At 48.5% G+C, this 23,514-nt stretch overlaps 1 protein-coding gene across 2 annotated transcripts in view; it reads left to right on the top strand.

The window, feature by feature from the left end:
• The first annotated feature begins 252 nt into the window (after positions 1 to 252).
• Positions 253 to 23,514, top strand: part of carm1 (coactivator-associated arginine methyltransferase 1) — a 67,658-nt gene continuing 44,396 nt past the window's right edge. For both annotated transcript variants that reach the window (XM_078429483.1, XM_078429482.1), the window contains exons 1-5: positions 253 to 394; positions 16,486 to 16,611; positions 18,390 to 18,496; positions 20,640 to 20,744; positions 21,842 to 21,952. In XM_078429483.1, coding sequence (XP_078285609.1) covers positions 253 to 394; positions 16,486 to 16,611; positions 18,390 to 18,496; positions 20,640 to 20,744; positions 21,842 to 21,952 — 591 coding nt within the window. The remainder of the gene's footprint in view (positions 395 to 16,485; positions 16,612 to 18,389; positions 18,497 to 20,639; positions 20,745 to 21,841; positions 21,953 to 23,514) is intronic.

The raw sequence follows: 23,514 nt of genomic DNA, 5'->3' as shown, positions 1-23,514 counted from the left end.
ACGGGCTCCTCGTGAGGCTGCGGTCGGTATTGCAGCTCACGGGCTCCCCATGAGGCTGTGGTAGGTATTGAAACTCACGGGCTCCTCGTGAGGCTGGCGAGGTATTGCAGCGTTGCAGCTCACGGGCTCCTCGTGAGGTTGTGGTGAGGTATTGCGGCTCGCGCGCTCCAGGGCCTCGTGTCTGTTAGGGCACGCCCACAATCACGCGCACGTTCACGCTCACGGGCACGCGCACAGACTGGGCTGTTTAAAATGGCCACCACGGCGATCGCGGGCGTGCGGCTGGTGTCGATCGCGGAGCAGAACGGCGAGATCCAGCGGCACTCAGAGCAGCAGCCGCTGCGTCTGGAGATCCGCACCACCCAGGACAACGCCTACCTCAGCCTCCACAGCAGTGAGTAGCCGCTCCCAGCCCGGGGACGTGGGACCCGGGACCCGCACCGGCCCGGCCTGGTCTGGTCTGGTCTGGGCCCCGGGCCTCCGGCCTGACAGTGCGGCACAGCCCGGCCCCCGGCCCCCGGCCCGGCTCACACCCCCGCCCCGGGCCCGCACCCCACGGCCCGAGAGCCCAACTGCAGCCCGGGATCAACTAACTCCGCCGTCGGCAGCCCCGCAGTGAACTTCCCCCCCCTTCCTCCGCCCCCCCTCGCCCTCCGCCCCCCCCCCTCTCTCCGCCCCCCCCCTCTCTCCGCCCCCCCCCCTCTCTCCGCCCCCCCCCCCTCTCTCCGCCCCCCCCCTCTCTCCGCCCCCCCCCTCTCTCCGCCCCACCCCCCTCTCTCCGCCCCCCTTCTCTCCGCCCCCCTTCTCTCCGCCCCCCTTCTCTCCGCCCCCCTTCTCTCCGCCCCCCCCTCTCTCCGCCCCCCCCCTCTCTCCGCCCCCCCCTCTCTCCGCCCCCCCTCTCTCCGCCCCCCCCTCTCTCCGCCCCCCCCTCCCTCCGCCCCCCCCCTCCCTCCGCCCCCCCCCTCTCTCCGCCCCCCCCTCCCTCCGCCCCCCCCTCTCTCCGCCCCCCCTCGCCCTCCGCCCCCTCCTCTCTCCGCCCCCCCCTCCCTCCGCCCCCCCTCCCTCCGCCCCCCTCGCCCTCCGCCCCCCCCTCTCTCCGCCCCCCCCCCCCTCTCTCCGCCCCCCTCCTCCTTTTCCCCCTCTGACACAGTGTCCATCTCTTTTAGCTGTGTTGTAACGAGAACCTTTGGTGGTGTAACTGTGACAATGGCAAAGTAGAAAGTAGGGGGCTTGCAGATGACATGGGGCTTCTTATAAACATCTCAGCCTCTGAACGATGCCAGGACCAGATGCATGTGTAGCTGATTCATCCTTCCTTCAAGCCATCTGATATTGTGGGCTGCAGACTTGGGCTTCCACTGTGGTTTTGTTTCCCAAATGGAAAATATTATTTTTACCTTCCTTTCAGGCATCAAAGATTGCAAGCTTCAAAAAAAAAACATTAATTCGAATACTCTTCCAAATCTGTCTCGCCCGTCTCTTTCTTCCAGCTCCATCCCTTCCCTAAGTCTGACCACTTGCCCTGATTACTATGTTGCCCCACACACCACCTTAATACTTTGTCCCTCACCGTAAAACCATTCCGACTAGTGTTTGATTTTTCCATCCTGGTGGAAAAACGTTCTCGCTGTCTACCCTATCTGTGCCCCTCATGATTTTATCTGCCACATATATGAGAAAGAATAAGTTGCAGAGTTACAGAGGAACGAGGAGAGGAATGAGACTGTTGCAATCGCTCCGACTCAGATGGTGTGGAGGTGCTTTACAGCGCCAGAGATCAAGGTTGGATCCTGACTACAGATGCTGTCTGAATGGAGTTTGTATATTCTCCCTGTGACCGCGTGGGTTTTCTCCGGATTTCTCCCACAGTGTAAAGATGTTCAGGCTTGTAGGTCAATTGTCTTCTGTAAATTGTCTCCCAGTGTGTAGGATAGAACTAGTGATCGCTGGTCACTGCAGACTCGGTGGGTTGTTTCCATGCTGTATCTCTAAACTAAACTAAAAATCCCAGAGTTATTTTGGCCATGCCTCTTCCTCTCCTGCCTCTGAAAATGGTTCCATTCTACTGTCCCATTTTCCCTGGCACCTTCATGTCTGTTCTGATGGCAACACCTTCCATGTCCTTGACCTCAAGCATGGTTTCTCTTCCACCGTTGTCAAGAGAGCTCTCGTCGCACCAGCACCATTCCCTGCACTAACGGACCTCTTTATAACGGATTTCAGTTATTGTGGACTGACCTACTGATGGCTGCCTGTGCCGCTTCCAGGCGGCGCCAACCCTCCCCTGCACTCCTGCGGGCCGCTACCTTTGACTCCGAACCTCACCTCGCCGGTTCCTCGGCCGCCAGCAGGTCGGGTCCGTCAACTCACCTTCCAGGCCCAGTTCCAGACTGAGAGTCTGGAGAAGCGTCCCGACCCAAAATGTCACATCTCCATGTTCTCCAGAGATGCTGCTGAGTTACTCCAGCACTCTGTGTCCTTTTGTGTATTAATCAGCAACTACAATTGTTTATTTCTTATACAATGGCATTCTCTTCCTCGGTTATCACGGACAATCAGCAATAACGGTCACCATTTCCCCCCCTCTATGGTCCATTATAACAAGAGTTTACTGTACTGACAATTTCTTGTACCAGCTGCGGAACACACAACATAGTTTTGAAGAAACCAAATTCAGCTTGGCTTATGGCTTTGCAGAAAAAACCCATTTCCGTCTGTAAAGCTCAGCTTCTATAATCGCATCACCAGTGTTCTAACCCTACTTGGCCACTAAGCCTGTCGTACCAAACCTCGGCAAATGGCACAGCATCTTCCAAGAGTCATGGTGGCCGGTTCTGATGGATGGTCATTAAAATGTGATAGTCACTCGCTTTTCCTCTCTACAGATGCTGCCTGACTTGCTCCAACATCCTTTAATTTCAGGTTGCCAACAACCGATGTTTCTTGAGTCTTGGTTTTAAGTTTTGTTTCGCCGATATTCACGAGCCATCACCTTCTAAGTCAGATCCCCAGTTGTATCATTGACCACGAGTCCGTGCCAACAATCACCCTGTATACCAGTTCTATCCTACACACTGGGGGACAATTTACAATTTTAATTGAAGCCAATTAACCCACAAACCACGTCTTTGGAGTGTAGGAGGAAACTGGAGCACCCAGAAAAAACCCACGCAGGTCACAGGGCGCGCGTACAAACTCCGTACAGACCATAATCAGGATCGAACCTGGGTCCCTGGCGCTGTAAGGCAGCAACTCTACCGCTGGGCAATCTCCGCCTTAAAACTACCCATTGACAGCTGACTGTGGCAATGAATTCTGCAGATTCACCACCCTCTGACTAAAGAAATTCCTCCTAATTTCCTTTCTAAAGGTACGACTTTTTAATTCTGAGGCTGTGCCCTCTGGCCCTAGACTCTCCCACTAGTGAAAACATCCTCTCCACATCCACTCTATTCAGGTCTTTCATTATTTTTAATGTTTGTCATATCATCATCATATCATATATATACAGCCGGAAACAGGCCTTTTCGGCCCTCCAAGTCCGTGCCGCCCAGTGATCCCCGTACATTAACACTATCCTACACCCACTAGGGACAATTTTTACATTTACCCAGCCAATTAACCTACATACCTGTACGTCTTTGGAGTGTGGGAGGAAACCGAAGATCTCGGAGAAAACCCACGCAGGTCACGGGGAGAACGTACAAACTCCTTACAGTGCAGCACCCGTAGTCAGGATCGAACCTGAGTCTCCGGCGCTGCATTCGCTGTAAAGCAGCAACTCTACCGCTGCGCTACCGTGCCGCCCAATAACTTAAGTCATCCCAATAACTTAACTTGATCTCTTGTTTTGCTGAGAGAGAGAGAGTCAAGTCAAGTCAATTTTATTTGTATAGCACATTTAAAAACAACCCACGTTGACCAAAGTGCTGTACATCAGTTCAGGTACTAAGAACGAACATACAATGGCACACAAACATAACAGCACATACATAAACAGTTCACAGCGCCCCCTCAGAGGGCCTCAAACGCTAGGGAGTAGAAATAGGTTTTGAGCCTGGACTTAAAGGAGTCGATGGAGGGGGCAGTTCTGATGGGGAGAGGGATGCTGTTCCACAGTCTAGGAGCTGCAACCGCAAAAGCGCGGTCACCCCTGAGCTTAAACCTAGACCGCGGGGTAGTCAGTAGCCCCAAGTCGGCCGACCTCAGGGACCTGGAGATGGGGCTTTGTGTTTATAAAATGACCTTTTGGACACCTCCATGCACTTCCCAGGACCCGAAGCCGTGAACCTTTGCTGCTGTCGTTGGGTGCAGGTGTGCATCTCTCCGGTGGAGAAGGTGTGGGGGAATGCTGCGTGATGCAAGATTAATTGCATTTCTCGCAGGACCAATGGATGATAAACACTTGGGGCGGCAGTGTTTGGTTTACTGGATCCAACCTGGTTGTCCATTAATACAATGGTTAGGTGATTTGGGGCAGCATGGTGGTGCAGCGGTCGAGTTGCTGCCTCGCAAAGCCAGAGATCCGGTTCCACTGTTGGTGCTTGTCTGCTGAGTTTGTACTTTCGCCCCGTGACCCGCATGGGTTTTCTCCAGGTGCTCCTGTTTCCTCCCACACTCCAAAGAAGCACAGGTTTGTAGGCTAATTGGCTTCGGTAAAAATTGTCCCTTGAGTGTAGGATAATGGTAGTGTACAAGGAGATTGTAAATTGTCCCGAGTTTGTAGGATAGTGTTGGTGTACTGGTCAATAGACAATAGGTGCAGCAGTAGGCCATTTGGCCCTTCGAGTCACCACTGCCATTCAATGTGATCAAGGCTGATCATTCACAATCAGTGCGCGTGGACTTGGGGTGAGGGGCTTGTTTCTGCACTGTATCATTAAAGAGAGCCTTGTAGGAAGTGTGCTATGGCGAGGAAAATTATCTACATGGTTCCATGTTGTACTTTCAAAAACATTCGGCGTGCTATTAATTATTTCAGAATGGTATTGCTTTGAAGGAATCTGTTTTATGGTTTGAGGAAGGGTGATGGTGTGGGGATGGTGTGCCCTGTGTGAGCTGTGGCACTCATTGCAGTATCTGTCTAAACAGGGGGTTCGGGGCCCAGTGCCGATCAGATGAAGAATATTGCTAATGGAACCCACGTTGTCACATGTGGTTTTTGCTCAAGATCCTCCTTTATATTTGGAGTTTTTCTTCTTTCTAACCAACATTTTTAGGGTTGATGATTATGCTGGTGGTGAATCGCCTTCTGTTCAAAGGGGGCTTAGAGTTTGGATCGTGAGACGGCGGGAATTATATTGTTGACGAGAAATTTGTGGTGAAGCCAAGCGATTGAGTAAAAAAAAGACAGAATGACTTGTGTGGAACTTACTGCAGGTTTGTACCTGCTGACACTGCCAGGGTGACAATTGCAGAAGGTACAGTTTAGGGCGGCGCGGTGGTCGAGACTCTAATTCAATCCTGACTGACTACAGGTGCTGTCTGTACGGAGTTTGTACAGTCTCCCTGTGACCTGCGTAGGTTTTATTCTGGGTGTTCCAGTTTCCTCCCACGCCAAAGACATACAGGTTTGTCGCCGAATTGGCTTCGGCAAAAATTGTCCCTTGATTGTAGGATAATGCTCGTGTACAGGGAGATAGCTAGTCGGCGCGGACTTGGTGGGCTGATGTGCCTGTTTCCGCACTGTATCTCTAAAGGCTAAAGACTGGATTATTCCCACTCCTTTGATAGGAGGATGAAGAAATTCCATACGGACAGCACCCATAGTCAGGGTCAAAGTCAAACCCGGTTGTCTGGCACGGCAAGGCAGCAACTCTACCCCTGCCACACCTTGCCAGCCTTTTATTAATAATTAAAATTAATTCTTTGGGGCTCTGGTGAATGTGAATCTTAGCACTTATGTCCTTTGCTTCCAAAGCCTGTCCCAACTCACTATCTCTAAAACTAAAATAAAGTAAACTAAAAAGGTGAGACCCAAAAGAAGATTGATGATGTTCCCGGGATACAAGTGGTAATGGAGTGAACATTGAAACACAAGTTAATTTTAGTGTTGGATAAAGTGAAGTTGTTTAATTACAAACCTGTTCCAATATTCAGGGGTGAACATTGTCCATGTCCCCCACAGATACTGCCTGGCCCGCTGAGTTATATACAGTGGAATTTAGAAGGATGAGAGGAGATCTTATCGAAACGTATAAGATTATTAAGGGGTTGGACACGTTAGAGGCAGGAAACATGCTCCCAATGTTGGGGGAGTCCAGAACAAGGGGCCACAGTTTAAGAATAAGGGGTAGGCCATTTAGAACTGAGATGAGGAAACACTTTTTCAGTCGGAGAATTGTGAATCTGTGGAATTCTCTGCCTCAGAAGGCAGTGGAGGCCAATTCTCTGAATGCATTCAAGAGAGAGCTGGATAGAGCTCTTAAGGATAGCGGAGTCAGGGGGTATGGGGAGAAGGCAGGAACGGGGTACTGATTGAGAATGATCAGCCATGATCACATTGAATGGCGGTGCTGGCTCGAAGGGCCGAATGGCCTCCTCCTGCATCTATTGTCTATTGTTACTCCAGCGCTGTCGTGTTTTGCTCATTCCAGCATCTGCAGTTCCTTGTTGCTCTGCAGAAAGGCTCAAGGTGGTTGCCTATTATCAGGCCTCGGGGAAATTGATTTCTTCCACCACAGATGCTGCCTGCTCTACTGAATATTTCTGGCACTTTCTGTTTGCATTTCCAAGCTTTGCTGAAATCCCTGGGTTGGTTTGGAGTTTGGGTGAAGACTGCCACGTATGTTGTTACAGGTAACAGTGCACGGCCTTGGGCGACGTTTCCATAGCTACAACTTATTTGCTTCATTAAGTTGTTTTTTGTTAAAGAGACTCTTACTGCAAAAGAGTCAGTTATACACCAGGCTAATAGGTTCTTTGACCCAACTCACCTTGGCCGACCAAGATGCATAAGTTTAAGAAGCATTTAGACAGGTACATAGGACAGGTTTAGAGGGATATAGGCCAAACGTAGGCAGATGGGACTAGTGTAGATGGGGCAAGTTTCCTCGCCAAATGACTCGATGACTATGACAAGCTAGTCCCATTTCAATTATTCCCCTCATCATTTTCGATCCACGTACTTGTCCAAATGTCTTTTAGATATTGTAATAGTACCTGCCTCTGCAATCTTGTTCCATACACCCACCACTGTGGAAAAACTTGCCCCTTGGGATCCTTTTAAAATCTTTCCCCTGTCGCATTAAATGTATGCCCTCTGGTTTTAAACTCCCCTATCTTGGGGGAGGGGTGGGGGGGGAGACTATGACCGTCCCAATGCCTCATCTATGCCCCCAGTAGTTTTTTAATGCTTCAAAGGACACCTCTCAACCTCCTACACTTCAGGGAATGAAGCCCCTGACTCCAGTCTTCATATTATTGTGAATCCTTTCTGCACTCTTTGCTGCTTAACAACTTCGCTCAGACGCTCAGTTGGTGGCGCAGCAGCAGAGTTGCTTTACAACGCCAGAGACCCTGGTTCAATCGTGACTACAGGTGCTGTATGTTGGCCCCGTCACCTGCGTGGATTTTCTCCAGTCAATAGGTGCAGGAGTAGGCCTTTCGGCCCTTTGAGCCAGCACCACCATTCAATGTGATCATGGCTGATCATTCTCAATCAGTACCCCTTTCTTGCCTTCTCCCCATACCCCCTGACTCTGCTATCCTTAAGAGCTCTATCTAGCTCTCTCTTGAAAGCATCCAGAGAATTATCCTCCACTGCCTTCTGAGGCAGAGAATTCCACAGATTTACAACTCTCTGACTGAAAAAGTTTTTCCTCATCTCCGTTCTAAATGGCCTACCCCATATTCTTAAACTGTGGCCCCTGGTTCTGGACTCCCCCAACATTGGGAACATGTTTCCTGCCTCTAACGTGTCCAACCCCTTAATAATCTTATATGTTTTGATAAGATCCCCTCTCATCCTCCCACACTCCAAAGACGTACAGGTTTGTAGGCTAATTGTCTTGGATAAATTGTCCCCAGTGTGTCTAGGAAAGTGTTAGTGTGCAGGGATCGCTGGTCGGCATGGATTCACTTGGTCGAAGGGCCTGGTTCTATGCTGTATCTCTAAACTAAATGCGCACAGTCAAGTGTACTCCCTCCAACGATGCACGATTGCAACATGGAGTCTCAGCACCTTTGTTCAATGCCCTGACCGATGAAGGCAAACATTTCAAATGCTGCCCTATCTATCAGTGTTGCCAGGCAATACAGGTTCAAGGTGAGGGGGGAAAGCTGAGGGGCAACTTTTAAACTCAGTAGGTGGTGGGTATATAGAACGAGCTGCCAGAGGAGGTCGTTTAGTGTTAGTTAGAGGTACAACGAGGAAACAGGCCCTTCCGTTCACCGAGTCCGCGTCAACCAGTGATTGCCGTATACTAGCCCAATCCTACACACTGGAGCCACTTAAAATGTTTTACCGAAGCCAATTAACCTACAAACGTGTACGTCTTTGGGAGTGTGCGGAAACTGGAGCACCCAGAGAAAACCCCCCTCGGTCACAGGGAGAACACTCGTAGTTAAGATCGAGCCTGGAGTTCTGGCGCTGTGAGGCAGCAACTCTGGCGCTGTGAGGCAGCAACTCTACCGCTGTGCCACCTTGCCACCCAGGTAGTTGAGGCTGGTACAATAACAACATTTAAAGTACCTTTGGACAGGTACATGGATAAGAAAGGTTTGGAGATGTATGGGCCAAATGCGGACAGGTGGGACTAGTGTAGAGGGGCATCTTGGTTAGTATGGACATTTGGGATGAAGGGCCTGATTCCGTGATCTACGGCTCTATGATCATCTCGTGCTGCTGCCTGCTTTATGAAAGTTTGTTGCTAAGTTAAAGGAACTGAGGCCGCAGCTTTGCCTTTCTCCTGGTCGGTTTATCGGACTGACGTCCTTATTTTAGCTGCCGGCGATGAGCCATTTGGTAGTCTGTGCCAAAAAACATTCCCTATTGACTGCCGCTACCCCACTGTTTTTGAAATGCCCGCTTTTAAAACGAGAATCTTTGAAGGAACACCTAGGGTCAAGTGGGATTAGCCTTCCTTCTGACATAAAAAAAGCTGGAGTAACTCAGCGGGTCAGGCAGCATCTCTGAAGAAAAGGAACAGGTGATGTTTCGTGTTGACAGGGGAAAGGGGAAGGAGAGATTTTGACGGTGCTTAGGGGAAATGTATGGAAGATATGCATCCTTCATGTTGAAATGGGGATTTAATAGTCTTGTGGTTGTGTCCTGTTGTTTCTGTATCTCTGCTTTCCGCCTGCACATCTGCTGGCTGGGGGCCTGCTCCCTGATCGCACTTTTCAAAGGTCACTCCTCGTGTCACACTGATTACCGCGCGTCCATTCAGAAAGGGCAGCGTTTCTCAAACTGCACAATGATGTCTGGAGGGCGTAGCCATTTCAGCAGCTCCTCGCCACAAAGCACCATTTACTGCTTTGAAAAACCCCTGGGCATGGCTGCCTTTTGTCTTCAGTTCTGCCTTTTAAAAATTCAGAAAGTAACTTGGTTTGGGTAGAATGCTGTTCATTTGCAGATTCTTTACTTCTCCAAATGTTTGTCGTTTGAGGAAATTGTTGTTTGGCGGTGTGTGGGGATCGTGCTCCCCTCTGGCTCCTCAGAGAAGGGAATTCTCCTCGTGCCGTCACCTCACACACCCTTCCCCCTCACCCCCAGAGATACGAGCCGAGCTCTCAGCTATGTGACAGCTGTGTCTCCTCAATTTATTCTTTTAAATTTGATTTGGAGAATGGTTTCCTTTCCACATCTGTTGGTCTTTATTCGTAGAGAGCTGCAGGGTTTCGTTGACAGCCTGATTGTCCCACACGTGAATGTTCCCATTTAACGATTGCCGAACACAGGGCTCCAGGACAATGCCGAGCCATTGAGTGGGGCTTGGGTGTAAACAAGGCCAGGGAGCTTCCAGCCACACTCCTGCACGTCCAAACAAAATAGTTTTATCTAAACGTAATTCTCAGCAGCAGTGTACTGGTAGCCCCAGGCTTTCCATTCCCGGGTGATGTTCATAACCCGAATCATGTTCATAAGCGATAGGAGCAGTATTAGGCCATTCAGCCCATCCAGTCTACACTGCCATTCAATCATGGCTGATCTATCTCTCCCTCCTAACCCCATTCTCCTGCCTTCTCCCCATAACCCCTGATAATCGTACTAATCAAGAATCTGTCAATCTGTCTTAAAAAGGATCCATTGACTTGGTCACCACAGCCTTATGTGGCAATGAATTCCACAGATTCACTGCCCTCTGACTGAATAAATTCCACCTCATCTCCTTCCTAAAGGATCGTTCTTTAAATCTGAGGCTATGACCGCTGGTCCTGGACTCTCCCACTAGTACAAACATCCGCTCCACATCCACTCTATCCAGAATCCTTTGGAAATTTGAAATGGACAAGAAGCGTGTGCAGGAGAGGATCGCTGGGGTTGTTTGATTTTTCTGAGTATTTTAAGCTTTCTGTGGTAAAGCTCACTAAAATGTGCGGCACAGTGGCGCAGCAGGTTGAGCTGCTGGCTCACAGCACCAGGCGCCCAGGTTTGATCCTGTCCTTGGGTGCTGCCTATGTGGAGTTTGAACTCTAGGTGCCACACCCCAAAGACGTGTGGGTCTGTGGTTAATTGGCCTCTGTAAAATTACTATTAGTGTGTAGGAAAAGTGGTATAACGTAGAACTGTTGTGACTAGGTGATCGATGGTTGGTGTGGACTCTGAGCCGAAGGGCCTGTTTCCATTCTCTAGTCTAAACTAAAACTACCAGGGTGCTATTCCAAAACTTAGTAAAGTGTGGCATGCCATTTATATTTGTGTTCTGGGGTCAATTGTGACTTTTAAGTTATTGGGCCTGAGTTAGTGGTAGCAAGCTTGAGTCATTGATTTACATTAAGAGGTATGTGCATAAATGTAGGTGAACATTTAGGCGGCACGGTGGCGCAGCGGTACAGTTGCTGCCTTACAGCGAATGCAGCGCCGGAGACTCGGGTTCGATTCTGACTACGGGCACCGTCTGTACGGAGTTTGTACGTTCTCCCCGTGACCTGTGTGGGTTTTCTCCGAGATCTTGATAGAGAGAGCTAGATAGAGCTCTTAAGGATAGCGGAGTCAGGGGGTATGGGGTGAAGGCAGGAAAGGGGTACTGATTGAGAATGATCAGCCATGATCACATCGAAGGGCTGAATGGCCTCCTCCTGCACCTATTGTCTATTATCTTCAGTTTCCTCCCACACTCCAAAGACATACAGGTATGTAGGTTAATTGGCTGGGCAAATGTAAAAAGAATTGCCCCTAGTGTGTAGATAGTGTTAGTGTGCGGGGTTCGCTGGGCGGCCCGGGCCTGGTGGGCCGAAGGGCCTGTTTCTGCGCTGTATCTCTAAATCTAAATCTAAACTTCCAGTCTAGTGCCTGAGGGAGTGGTGCTTTGTCGAAGATATCAAATGAAGACAGACACACAAAATGCTGGAGTAACTTCGCGGGTCAGGCAGCATCTCTGGAGAAAAAGTGCGGGTGACATTTTGGGTTGGAACTCCTCTTCAGACTGAAAGTAGAGGTGGGGGAGAGAAATAAACTGGAGACATGAAAAGGCAAGAACAGGTCAGGGCAGCAACAGATGACCTCAGGAAGGGTGGAGCCCATAATGGCCCATTGTTGGCTGGCCTGGGGATGGTGTGACCGATACCAAGAGGGATACAAGGACTAAACCAGTGGAACTGGTAGGACGACTAAGATGGGGGGGGGGGGGGGGGGGGGGGGGGAATGCAGGAGTAACTTGAAATTGGAGAAAGCATTGTTCATACCGCCGGGTTGAAAGCTGCCCAAGCAAAATACAAGGATCTGGGTGTTGAGGATCCCATGGTGCAGTAATGGCATGCCGATAACATGACATAGTCCTGCAGGCAGCATTACTTGAAAAGCTATCTACTCATTCCTCCTCTACCACCCCCTCCCCTTAATCCTTGTGTCGTTGATGTGTTTTTAATAATTGTTTCAGCAATATATGTATAAAAGTTCATTATATCATAGGAAAATTGTTAATGCAAGGGAAAATTGTTAATGAAAGGGGAAAATCTCACGGAGTTTGAACACTGTTTTAATCTGAAATATGCTTTGCAACGTTGTAGTTGGCGGTGCTGTCACCTGTTGACTCAGGTGATTGCAAAATATTGCAACTAAATAGCTTGAGGATGTACAGAGGAGTTGTTCCCAGTGCCTTGGGCAATATTTGTCATGTAAACGGTATCATTAAAAGCGCAGACTATTTGTTCGTGGTCACATCAGTGTGTATTGGGCTGAGCTGCCCGCAAGTTGGTCTTGGTGTTTCTTCCATTATAACTGTTTGTGGAGGCACAAGGAACGCAATGCTGGAACTCAATGAGTCCGACAACATCCACTGAGGGAATGGACAGATGACGTTTTGGGTCGGGGCCCTTCAGAGGCTGATTGCACTGGGGAGGAGTAAGCTGGAAAAGAAGTGGGGGTGGGGGATAATGCCTGGTGAGTGATGGGTGGATTCAGGTTGTGATTGATTATGGTTCAATGTTGTTTCATTTGCTGCAAAGTGTATTAGGACAGTCTGAGGTCATAAATTGAGGTAACTCAAATTTCACTATACGTTAATTGGTACATGTGACAATAAATTGAATCTTGAAAATAATTTTGCATTTGCAATCTGGAGCGTTTGCCAGCACTGGGCCTGTACTCGCTGGAGTTTAGGTTGAGGGGGGACCTCATTGAAACTTACAGACTAATGAAAGGCATACATAGAGTGGATGTGGAGCGGATGTTTCCACTGGTGGGAGTGTAGGACGAGAGGTCCTCAGAATTAATGGGCACTTTTTGAAAGGAGGTGAGGAGGAACTTCTTTAGTCAGAGGGTAGTTAATCTGTGGAACTCATTGCTACAGAGGGCTGTGGATGCCAAGTCAGTGGATATTTTTAAGGCAGAGATAGACAAATTCTTGATTAGAACGGGTATCAAGGGTTATGGGGAGAAGGCAGGAAAATGGGGTTGAGAGGGAAATATAGAGTCATCCACAGTGTACATGATAAAGGGAATAACATTTACTGCTCGTAAAAGTCCGCTCAAAGATAGCCCGAGGGTCTCCAATGAGGTGGATAGTAGCTAGCTCTCTGGTTCAGTTGCCTGATAACAACTTGGAAGAAACTGTCCCTGAATCTGGAGGTGTGCGTTTTCACACTTCTGTACTTTTTGCCTGAGGGGAGAAGAGGGAGTGGCCAGGGTGCGACATGTCCTTGATTATGCTGCTGGTCTTGCTGTGGCAGCATGAGGTGTAAATTGAGTCAATGGAAGGGAGGTTAGTTTGAGTCTGAAGAAGGGTCTCGACCCGAAACGCCACCCATTCCTTCTCTCCAGAGATGTTGCCTGTCCTGCTGAGTTACTCCAGCTTTTTGTGTCTATCTTTGGTTTAAACCAGCATTTCCTTCTTACACAGGTTCATTTATGTGATGGTCTGGGCTGTGTCCACAATTCTCTGCAAATTTCTTCTGGTCTTGGATGCATCCTGATAAAACCCCCATTGGCTACCATGCTGGCTTGCCTCCATGACAGAACAAGATCTTGGTCCTAGAATCACCTGGCTCTAATGCACAACCTTGGGACATTTGTGCACTTCATGCATGCACATAGATGGACAATCCTGTCCACGCCCTTTTCCTTTAGCCTGTCCTCATTATTATCCCCAGCCTCAGTTCGCTCTTTTTTTTGTTGCCTCCTTCCCCCTCTCCACTGTTGAATTCCAGTGAGCTTGCCCTGTTCCTGGCTCCTCAGCTTGCTCTCCAAGAATTGGAGGGGGGGGGGGGGGCGCAGTGGCACAGCATTGAAGCGACTGCCTCTCAGCGCCAGAGAGCGGGTTCAATCCTGACCTCGGGTGCTGTCTGTGTGTAGAGTTTGCATGTTCTCCCTGTGGCCGTACGGGTTTCCTCTGGATTCCCTGGTTTCCTATCACATCCTCGTGTGTTGGGCATGACTGACAAAGGAACTGTTAACATAGAACTAGTGTGAGCGAGTGATCGATGGCTGGCGTGGACAAGGTGGGCCGAAGGGCCTGTTTCCATGCTGTATCTCTTTTAAAAAAGACAACTGAAAGCTATTTGCTGTTCTTGGAGCACAAGGTAGTGACTAAATCTAACTCTGTGTAGGTGGGTCTATAATCTGGGCTGTGGGTAGTTTAGTAAAGCGTGATAATGCACCTGCATTTGCTTCACAAAATGCTGGAGTAACTCAGCAGGTCAGGCAGCATCTCGGGAGAGAAGGAATGGGCGACGTTTCGGGTCGAGACCCTTCTTCAGACTGATGTTGGGGGGGGGACAAAGGAAGGATATATGTTGAGACAGGAAGATAGAGAGAGATCTGGGAAGGGGGAGGGGAAGAGAGGGACAGAGGAACTATCTAAAGTTGGAGAAGTCAATGTTCATACCACTGGGCTGCAAGCTGCCCAAGTGAAATATGAGGTGCCGTTCCTCCAATTTCCGGTGGGCCTCACTATGGCACTGGAGGAGGCCCATGACAGAAAAGTCAGACTGGGAGATCAGATTCGCCGATGTAAATAAGTTGACATCTGGAGCAGCGGATGCAATAGATGAGGTTGGAGGAGGTGCAGGTGAACCTCGGTCTCACCTGGGTTTGCTTGGTTGCCATGGATTGGTTAATGCACAGGGGTGATTTGGCCATCTACTGTCATTTGTTTTCACCCAGCAACATTTTTGCTAAAAGGGTTTGCATGCCTTGTCTTCAAATATATGAAGTAATCTCGAGGTGTAAACAGCCCTGTTCCTATTGAAACCATTTATTTCTGCTGTCACTCTCTTCTGTATGAATTTTTTAAATCCAACAACAATAGCACTGTTGCTGCTGCCTCACAGCGCCGGAGACCCATGGGTTCAATCACAACCTCGGCTGCTGTCTGTGTGGAGTTTGCAAGTTCACCCTGCGATGTGTGGGTTCCTTCCATGTGCTCTTGTTTTCTTTACGCATCCCAAAATTGAATACTAAATTGCCTCCAGTGTAGAGATGAGCGGTCGAATAAGGAGTGGCGGAGTGCGAAGATGAGAATGTGGGGTGATGGCTTGCGTGGACTCTGGGCCAAAGGGCCTATTTCCGTGCTGGATTTCTCCGTCGCTCCATGGCTTTTGAAAATCTAGAATCCATGTGCTCTTGCTCATTCATAAGTGATACGAGCAGAATTAGGACATTCAACCCTTCAAGTCTACTCCGCCATTCAATCCTGGCTGATTTATCTTTCCCTAATCAACCCCATTCTCCTGCCTTCTCCCCATAGCCCCTGACACCCGTACTAATCAAGAATCTATCTATCTCTACCGTAAAATATCCATTGACTTGGCTTCCACAGCCTTCTAACGGTTTTAAAGAATAAAAGGTCTTGCATGCAAGCAATCTTTTTATCGCGATGGAATCAAGAGCAGCTTCAGATGATGCTGCAGCTGAGGCATGAGTGACTGCTTGGACCAGGCATTGTGACAGATCAGGAACGATGTGTCTCTGCTTCCCAATTGAGTTTAAATTGTTTGTCTCTAGCTTCTTGGGATATCAATAAAATGTCATTGAACTCCCTGCCAGGCATCCTCTCTTCTACAGTACAAACCCAGAGTATGCGAAATGTAAAGATATTTACTGGATTGTGTAGGCAGCACGGTGGCGCAGCGGTAGATTTGCTGCCTTACAGCGCTTGCAGCGCTGGAGACCGGGGTTTGATCCCGACAACGGGTGCTGTCTGTGCGGAGTTTGTACGTTCTCCCCGTGACCTGCGTGGGTTTTTTCCGAGATCTTCAGTTTCATCCCACACTCCAAAGACGTTCCGGTTTGTAGGTTGATTGGCTTGGTATAAGTGTAAATTGTCCCTAGTGTGTGTAGGATAGTGTTAATGTGTGGGGATCTCTGGTCGGTGCGGACCCGGTGGCCTGAAGGCCCTGTTTCTGCTCTTGTGTAGGAAAATAACTGCAGATGCTGGTACAAATCGAAGGTATAACAAACTGCTGGAGTAACTCAGCAGGTCAGGCTGCATTTAGGAGAGAGGGAATGGGTGACGTTTTGGGTCGAGACCCTTCTTCAGTCTCGACCTGAAACGTCACCAATTCCCTCTCTCCTGGATGCTGCCTGACCTGTTGAGTTACTCCAGCATTTTGTGATACCTTCTGTTTCTGCTCTTTATCTCCAAACTATACTGCTCCCAGCGTAAAACTAGGACCACCACAGATTACGCTGACTACTCTAGAAACACTTATTTTTGTTTAGCTTGTTATCCCATTTCTACTTTGGATATTTGGGGGAGTTCAAAGTTGTTTTCTGTTGGTAACCAGAGGGCAGATGAGTGGGGTTGGCTGCAGCTGGAGTTGTAAGGTCCTGATAATGGTTTTGTAAAATTGTTCTTAATTTTGATTTGGGCTCTAATCCTACAGATGAGGCTGTCTGTGTATTTAAATGTGCGGTGAACCGGGAAACGGAATGCAGTCGGGTTGGCAAACAGTCCTTCATCATCACGTTGGGATGTTCCAGTGTCCTCCTGCAATTTCCATCTCAAAACGGTAAGGAATACTTCTCTGCCGTATAGTTTTCCTGTCTTTGAAGCACGTCAGGTGTTGCACATGGGGGATGGGGTAGAATAGGCAGCACGGAGGTGCAGCAGTACTACCGCCTCACCGCGGATTCACTCCTGTTCTCGGGTAATGTATGTGTGAAGTTTGTTCGTTCTCCCTGTGACCACTTGGGTTTTCTCCAGGTGCTCTAGTTTCTTCCCACGTCTCCAAGACATGCAGGTTGTAGGTTAATTATCCTCTAAGTTGTTACTGGTGTGTAGGATGGGATAACAAAACTAGTGTATGGGTGATTGCTGGTCGGCGTGGACTCGGTGAGCCAAAGGGCCTGTTTTCACGCCGTATCTAAACTAGACCCAAACTCAATGGTGGAAATATTGGTTTGTGAGTCTATCCACTGATCATTGCCTTGCTGCTGTGAAATCATGGCTGTGACAGGCCGGGGCATTTTCTCACAGGTTCTACAGCGAAATATTTAATTATATCCACATTTTGTACAATAAAATCAAATGGTTTGTCATCAGTTCACTGATTAACGTTTCCTATGCTCCCCTTAAGCTCACCAGTCCAGTTCTATCTAAGCTTGTTGGCTTCACTGAAATATGTATTATAGTATGGTGCAATGTCATTTTATTTTAAGAACTAAAATTAATGTGTTGGGCATTAATAAAAGTGACATCCCGTAGTTCTGCTAATCTGATATAGCCCACTCCCCACGTCTCAAGTTGCCAAATTATTGCAGTTTTATGGCATAAGAAGTGAATTAAGTTTTGAAATTTTCTCCTCTTTGTTTTCCCTAAATTGAATCTTGGACTTGCAGCTTGGAGACATTAAGCACTTGCAAATGGTAGATTTTGTTTTCCCCACAAACTTGGGTTGCTGCCACTCTAATCATTGTTGCAGGACAAATATTGGGCAATTGAATCTTGTAAAGAAGAGAAAAATCGTTGTGAATGAGTACTGAATGCTCCTGGGCTCTACACACACGATTAGATGCTTTGTCTCACTGTTATTCATAGTTCATAAGTTCGAGGAGCAGAATTAGGCCATTTGGCCCATCAAGTCTATTCCACCATTCAATCATGGCTGATCTATCTTTCCCTCCCAACCCCATTCTCCGCATAACCCGTGCCATTCTTACTAATCAAGAATCTGTCAATCTCGGCCTTAAAATTATCCATTGACTTGGCCTCCACGGCCATCTGCGGCACTGAATTCCACAGATTCACCGCCCTCTGACAAGAAATTCCTCCTCATCTCCTTTCTAAAGCTGCGTCCTTTTATTCTGAGGCTATATGGCCTTTGGTCCTAGCTTCTCCCATTAGTGGAAACATGCTCTCCTCATCCACCCTATCCAGGCCTTCCATTATTCGGTAAGTTTCAATGAGGTCCCCCCTCATCCTTCTAAGCTCATTGCCCAATGCTTAAGGATTTTTTTAAAAAGTATGTTAACGCCAACTGGATAGGTGGGAAGTTTCCTCTCAGCAGTCCATGATAAACTGTTGCACACAAACGATGTCTGATAGATTTCTAGCTTCTAGATGTTTGGATCTTGGTATGTCTAATTTTCCCATGCTCCAGACTCTCAATCAATGTGAAGGTCTGCTATTTATTGACTCCTATACTGGTTTGAAAGCCCATTGTCTATTTGTTTGATGATTCTGATGTGGTTTAATGGCTGGGATGGAACTGCTTACGTTCTTTGGCATTTGAAGCAACTGAGAGCGGCCACTATGTTTTCAAATGGTTCCTTTTGTGTTATCTTCCAGACTTCTACTCCTTTTTTAATATTCTGAAAAACTGCAGAGGACACAACCTTGAACGATCTGTTTTCAGTGACCGAACAGAAGAATCTTCTGCTGTGCAGTATTTCCAGGTACCATCTCCTAGCTGATTTGTGTATTGATTTAGATTATTTAGATTTAGAGATACAGCGCGGAAACAGGCCCTTCGGCCCACCGGGTCCGCGCCGCCCAGCGATCCCCACACATTAACACTATCCGACACACACTAGGGACAATTTTTACATTTACCCAGTCAATTAACCTACATACCTGTATGTCATTGGAGTGTTGGAGGAAACTGAAGATCTCGGAGAAAACCCACGCAGGTCACGGGGAGAACGTACAAACTCCGTACAGACGGCACCCGTGGTCAGGATCGAAGCTGAGTCTCCAGCACTGCATTCGCTGTAAGGCAGCAACTCTACCGCTGTGCCACCGTGCCGTGAGAACTTTATTCTCAGGGGAAATGTCACACTAGAGTTTTTGCTCAGTTCTTTCTACTTCTGGTTGTGTTTTTTCCTTTTCCCTTCCTGTCCAAATTTGAATCACTAGTGTGATCCTGAAGATGATGACGTATGGGATTATATCCTTGGGTGCTTTTCCCCTTGACCGTCTTTTTGTTTTAAAGTCTGTATACCCACTATTCTCTCGCACTGGTGGATTATGCTCTATGCTCTGCCAGGAGGTTAGTTTTCGAGCGACATGGTGGCGCAGCGGTGGAGTTGCTGCCTGACGGTGCCAGAGACCCAGGTTCGAACATGACTACAGGGGCTGTCTGTACGGAGTTTGTACATTCTCCCTGTAACCGCGTGTGTTTTCTCCAAGTGCTCCGGTTTCATCCCGCATCCCAAAGACGCACAGGTTTGTAGGTTAATTGGCTTCGGCAAAATTGTCCCTAGTGTGTAGGATAGTACTAGTGTATGGGGTGATCGCTAGTCGGCGCGGACTCTGTTGGCTGAAGGGCCTGTTTTCTCGCTGTATTTCTAAAGTCTAGTTCAGGTATATGCGGGCATTTATAATGGTCATGATAACAGATCTTCAAAAAAGAAAATCTTCTGTCATAAGTAGAAGGTAACACAGAACTTGAATCAAAAGACTTCACTGTCAAAACCATCTTCTCTTAAACTGATGTCCATTTTCATATTTCACACCATGAAGTCACGCCCAAACAAATTATAGTTTTCAACGGCCTTTGCTGTATGGGCCATTTTAAACGTTCAATGCATTAACTATTTTGTTGTTAAGACAACTATTGCTTCAAAAACCAAATTACTCCAAGGGCATGCTGGGACTCCCGCTGTCCGGGGGGGGGGGGTAGGGGGTGGGAGGAGTGAGGGATGGAGGGATGGAGAGAGAGAGAGAGGGAGAGAGAGAGGGAGATGGAGAGAGGGTGATGGAGAGAGGGTGAGAGAGAGGGGTAATGGAGGTATCTCTTGGCCATCTCCAAGGGCATGCTGGGACTCCCAGTGACTGGGGGGGTAGGGGGTGGGAGGAGTGAGGGGTGGAGGGATGGAGGGAGAGAGAGAGATGGATGGAGAGAGAGAGGGAGATGGAGAGAGAGGGAGAGAGGTTGGGTAATGGAGAGAGAGGGAGAGAGGTTGGGTAATGGAGGTATCTCTTGGCCATCTCCAAGGGCATGCTGGGACTCCCAGTGACCGGGGGGTAGGGGGTGGGAGGAGTGAGGGATGGAGGGGTGGAGGGATGGTGGGAGAGGGAGAGAGAGAGGGAGAGAGGGTGGGTAATGGAGGTATCTCTTGGCCATCTCCAAGGGCATGCTGGGACTCCCGCTGTCGGGGGGGGTAGGGGGTGGGAGGAGGGAGGGAGGGAGGGAGGGATGGAGGGGGAGAGAGGGAGAGAGAGAGAGGCAGAGAGAGAGGCAGAGAGAGAGGCAGAGAGAGAGAGAGAGAGAGAGAGAGAGAGAGAGGCAGAGAGAGAGGCGGAGACTCGGGTTCGATCCTGACTACGGGCGCCGTCTGTACGGAGTTTGTACGTTCTCCCCGTGACCTGCGTGGGTTTTCTCCCACATCTTCGGTTTCCTCCCGCACTCCAAAGACGTACAGGTATGTAGGTTAATTGACTGGGTAAATGTAAAAATTGTCCCTAGTGGGTGTAGGATAGTGTTAATGTACGGGGATCGCTGGGCGGCACGGACTTGGAGGGCCGAAAAGGCCTGTTTCCGGCTGTATATGTATGATGATGATGATGATGATTGTTCTTTAAATGTGCTTCTTGCAGTTCTATGGATATTTGTCGCAACAGCAGAACATGATGCAAGACTACATCCGAACAGGCACCTACCAAAGGGCAATACTTCAAAACCATGCGGACTTTAAAGACAAGGTGAGTAAGCATCGAGCCAGATTCATTTGTGGAGTTTAAATGAACAGCCGTCTTCCAGCCCTGCTTTTCCAGAAATGCTGCATGATCTGCTCAGCTACTCCAGCACTTTGTGTCCTTTTATGTATTAACCAGCATCTGCAGTTCCTTGTTTCTACCTGCCCTATCTATGTACTCAGTTGTTACTGTGAAAGGGATGGTGCCATTTTGGGTGATTCCCTTGTTTTGGGTGTGACTAGAGTGGTGAGATTCACTAACTGTCTAAAACCAATCCATGCATGTACTTACTTGACTCTGAAGAAGGATCCCCAATCGAAACGTCACCTATCCATGTTCTCCACAGATGCTACCCGCTGAGTTACTCCAGCACTTTGTGTCCATTTGTCTTCTGACCAGCATCTGTTTCCACATGCCCTCATAAGTGATTGGAGCAGAATTAGGCCATTTGGCCCATTGTCTACTCTGCCATTCAATCATGGTTGATCTAAATTTACCTCTCAACCCCATTCTCCTGTCTTCTCTCCATAACCCCTGACACCCGTACTAATCAAGTTCCGCTTTAAAAATATCCATTGATGGCCTCCACAGCCGTTGGCAATGAATTCCACAGATTCACCACCCTCTGACTAAAGAAATTCCTCCTCATCGCCTTTTTAAAGGTGTGTCCTTTAATTCTAAGGCTGTGGCCTCTGGTCCCTGCCTCTCCCACTAGTGGAAACATCCTCTCCTCGTCCACTCTATCCAGGCCTTTCACTATTCGGTAAGTTTCAATGAGGTCCCCCCCCCCTCATCCTTCTAAACTCCAACGAATACAGGCCCAGTGCCATCAAACACTCATTATATGTCCCACTCATTCCTGGGATCATTCTTGTAGGGGAACTGTTTGGCTGTGGACCAAATCTTTGATATTTTGGGGATACCTGGACGAGGAGGACTACAGGCATATTTTATTCTATGTAAAACTCCAGAATACATTCAAATTCCCTCGATGTTGTCATACAGCGTTATCAGATCCAGCAGTGACTGCTACGTGCTTTTGAGAACATGCGCTAATGAACAACATTACCGAATGGTGAAGTAATAAGGGCACTCTCTTTCAGGTCGTACTAGACGTTGGCTGTGGCTCTGGAATCCTGTCGTTTTTCGCAGTGCAGGCTGGAGCGCGGAAGGTGTATGCGGTGGAAGCAAGCACCATGGCCCAGCATGCTGAGGTGAGTGCTTGTTCATGCCTCTCCGCCTCACCGCAAGATGACCACAGACGACTGGGCTTGAAAGGCGTAACCCGAAAGGCAATGAAGGCCTAGTTTTACTGCGTCCGACTTCACTTCAACTGTGCGCCATTTGAGATTGGGTAATAACGATTACAGATGCTTGCGGTATTTCCACTTTGCGATGGTGCAAACGGTGGCAAGCCGCAGCTCGCTCCCGGCCACGTGATCGCGTGCATTAAATGCATTTTGACTTAAAATATTTTCTGTTTGCGATGGGTTTCTCGGAACGGAACCCCATCGTAAGGTGAGGAGCACCTGTATTTTATTTTTGTGCATTGGCACCAGTATCGACTCAGTTTGATTTAGTGTAGAGATACAGCACAGAAACAGGCACTTTGGCCCACTGAGTTCGGACTGACCCAATTTAATTAAAACTCCCTGCTCGGCCATTTTGGAAATGCACTGTCCCACCACCGGTCCAATGATTCTAATGTCACTTAAGCATTTTTAAGACACTTGTCATTATTTAGTACCACAACCTGAATCAATTAATTCAGAGGGTGGTGAATCTGTGGAATTCATTGCCACAGACCAAGTCTATAGGCATTTTTAAGGCAGAGATTGACAGATTCTTGATTAATACGGGTGTCGGGGGTTATGGGGAGAAGGCAGGAGAATGGGGTTGAAAGGGAAAGGTAGATCAGCCACTATTGAATGGCGGAGTTGACTTGATGGGCCGAATGACCTAATTCTGCTCCTAGTACTTGTGGAGGGTTTTTATGACAAAAAGATCATACCATAGTGACACAGGCCTATCAATTGCCTCAATAGTGATTGACTGTTTTGTATGATCCCAAATGAATACTAAGCAAAATGAATTGCATTTAAAAAGGTCCAATGTTTCTGAGGACAATAGACAATAGGTGCAGGAGGAGGCCATTCAGCCCTTCGAGCCAGCACCGCCATTCAATGTGATCATGGCTGATCATTCTCAATCAGTACCCCGTTCCTGCCTTCTCCCCATACCCACTGACTCCGCTAACCTTAAGAACTCTATCTAGCTCTCTCTTGAATGCATTCAGAGAATTGGCCTCCACTGCCTTCTGAGGCAGAGAATTCCACAGATTCACAACTCTGACTGAAAAAGTTTTTCCTCATCTCAGTTCTAAATGGTCTGCCCCTTATTTTTAAACTGTGGCCCCTTGTTCTGGACTCCCCCAACATTGGGAACATGAGGAACCCACATGTGTATTCAGACACTCCCAACTTGCCTTCTGCATAACTTTAGTTTAGTTTACAGAGCGGAAACAGGCCCTTCGGTCCACCGAGTCTGCACTGACCAGCGGCCCCCACACACGAACACTATCCTACACACACTAGGGACAATTTACACATACACCAAGCCAATTAACCTACAAACCTGTACGTCCTTGGAGTGTGGGAGGAAACCGAAGATCTCGAAGAAAACCCACGGGGAGAACGTACAAACTCCGTACAGATAGCACCCGTAGTCGGGATCGAACCCAGGTCTCCGGCGCTGCAAGCGCTGTAAGGCAGGAACT

Source organism: Rhinoraja longicauda, chromosome 37 (assembly GCF_053455715.1).
Source record: "Rhinoraja longicauda isolate Sanriku21f chromosome 37, sRhiLon1.1, whole genome shotgun sequence".
NCBI classification, from domain to species: domain Eukaryota; kingdom Metazoa; phylum Chordata; class Chondrichthyes; order Rajiformes; family Arhynchobatidae; genus Rhinoraja; species Rhinoraja longicauda.
The sequence above is the reverse complement of the archived record's forward strand: the minus strand, read 5'-3'. Positions and strand labels throughout refer to the sequence as shown.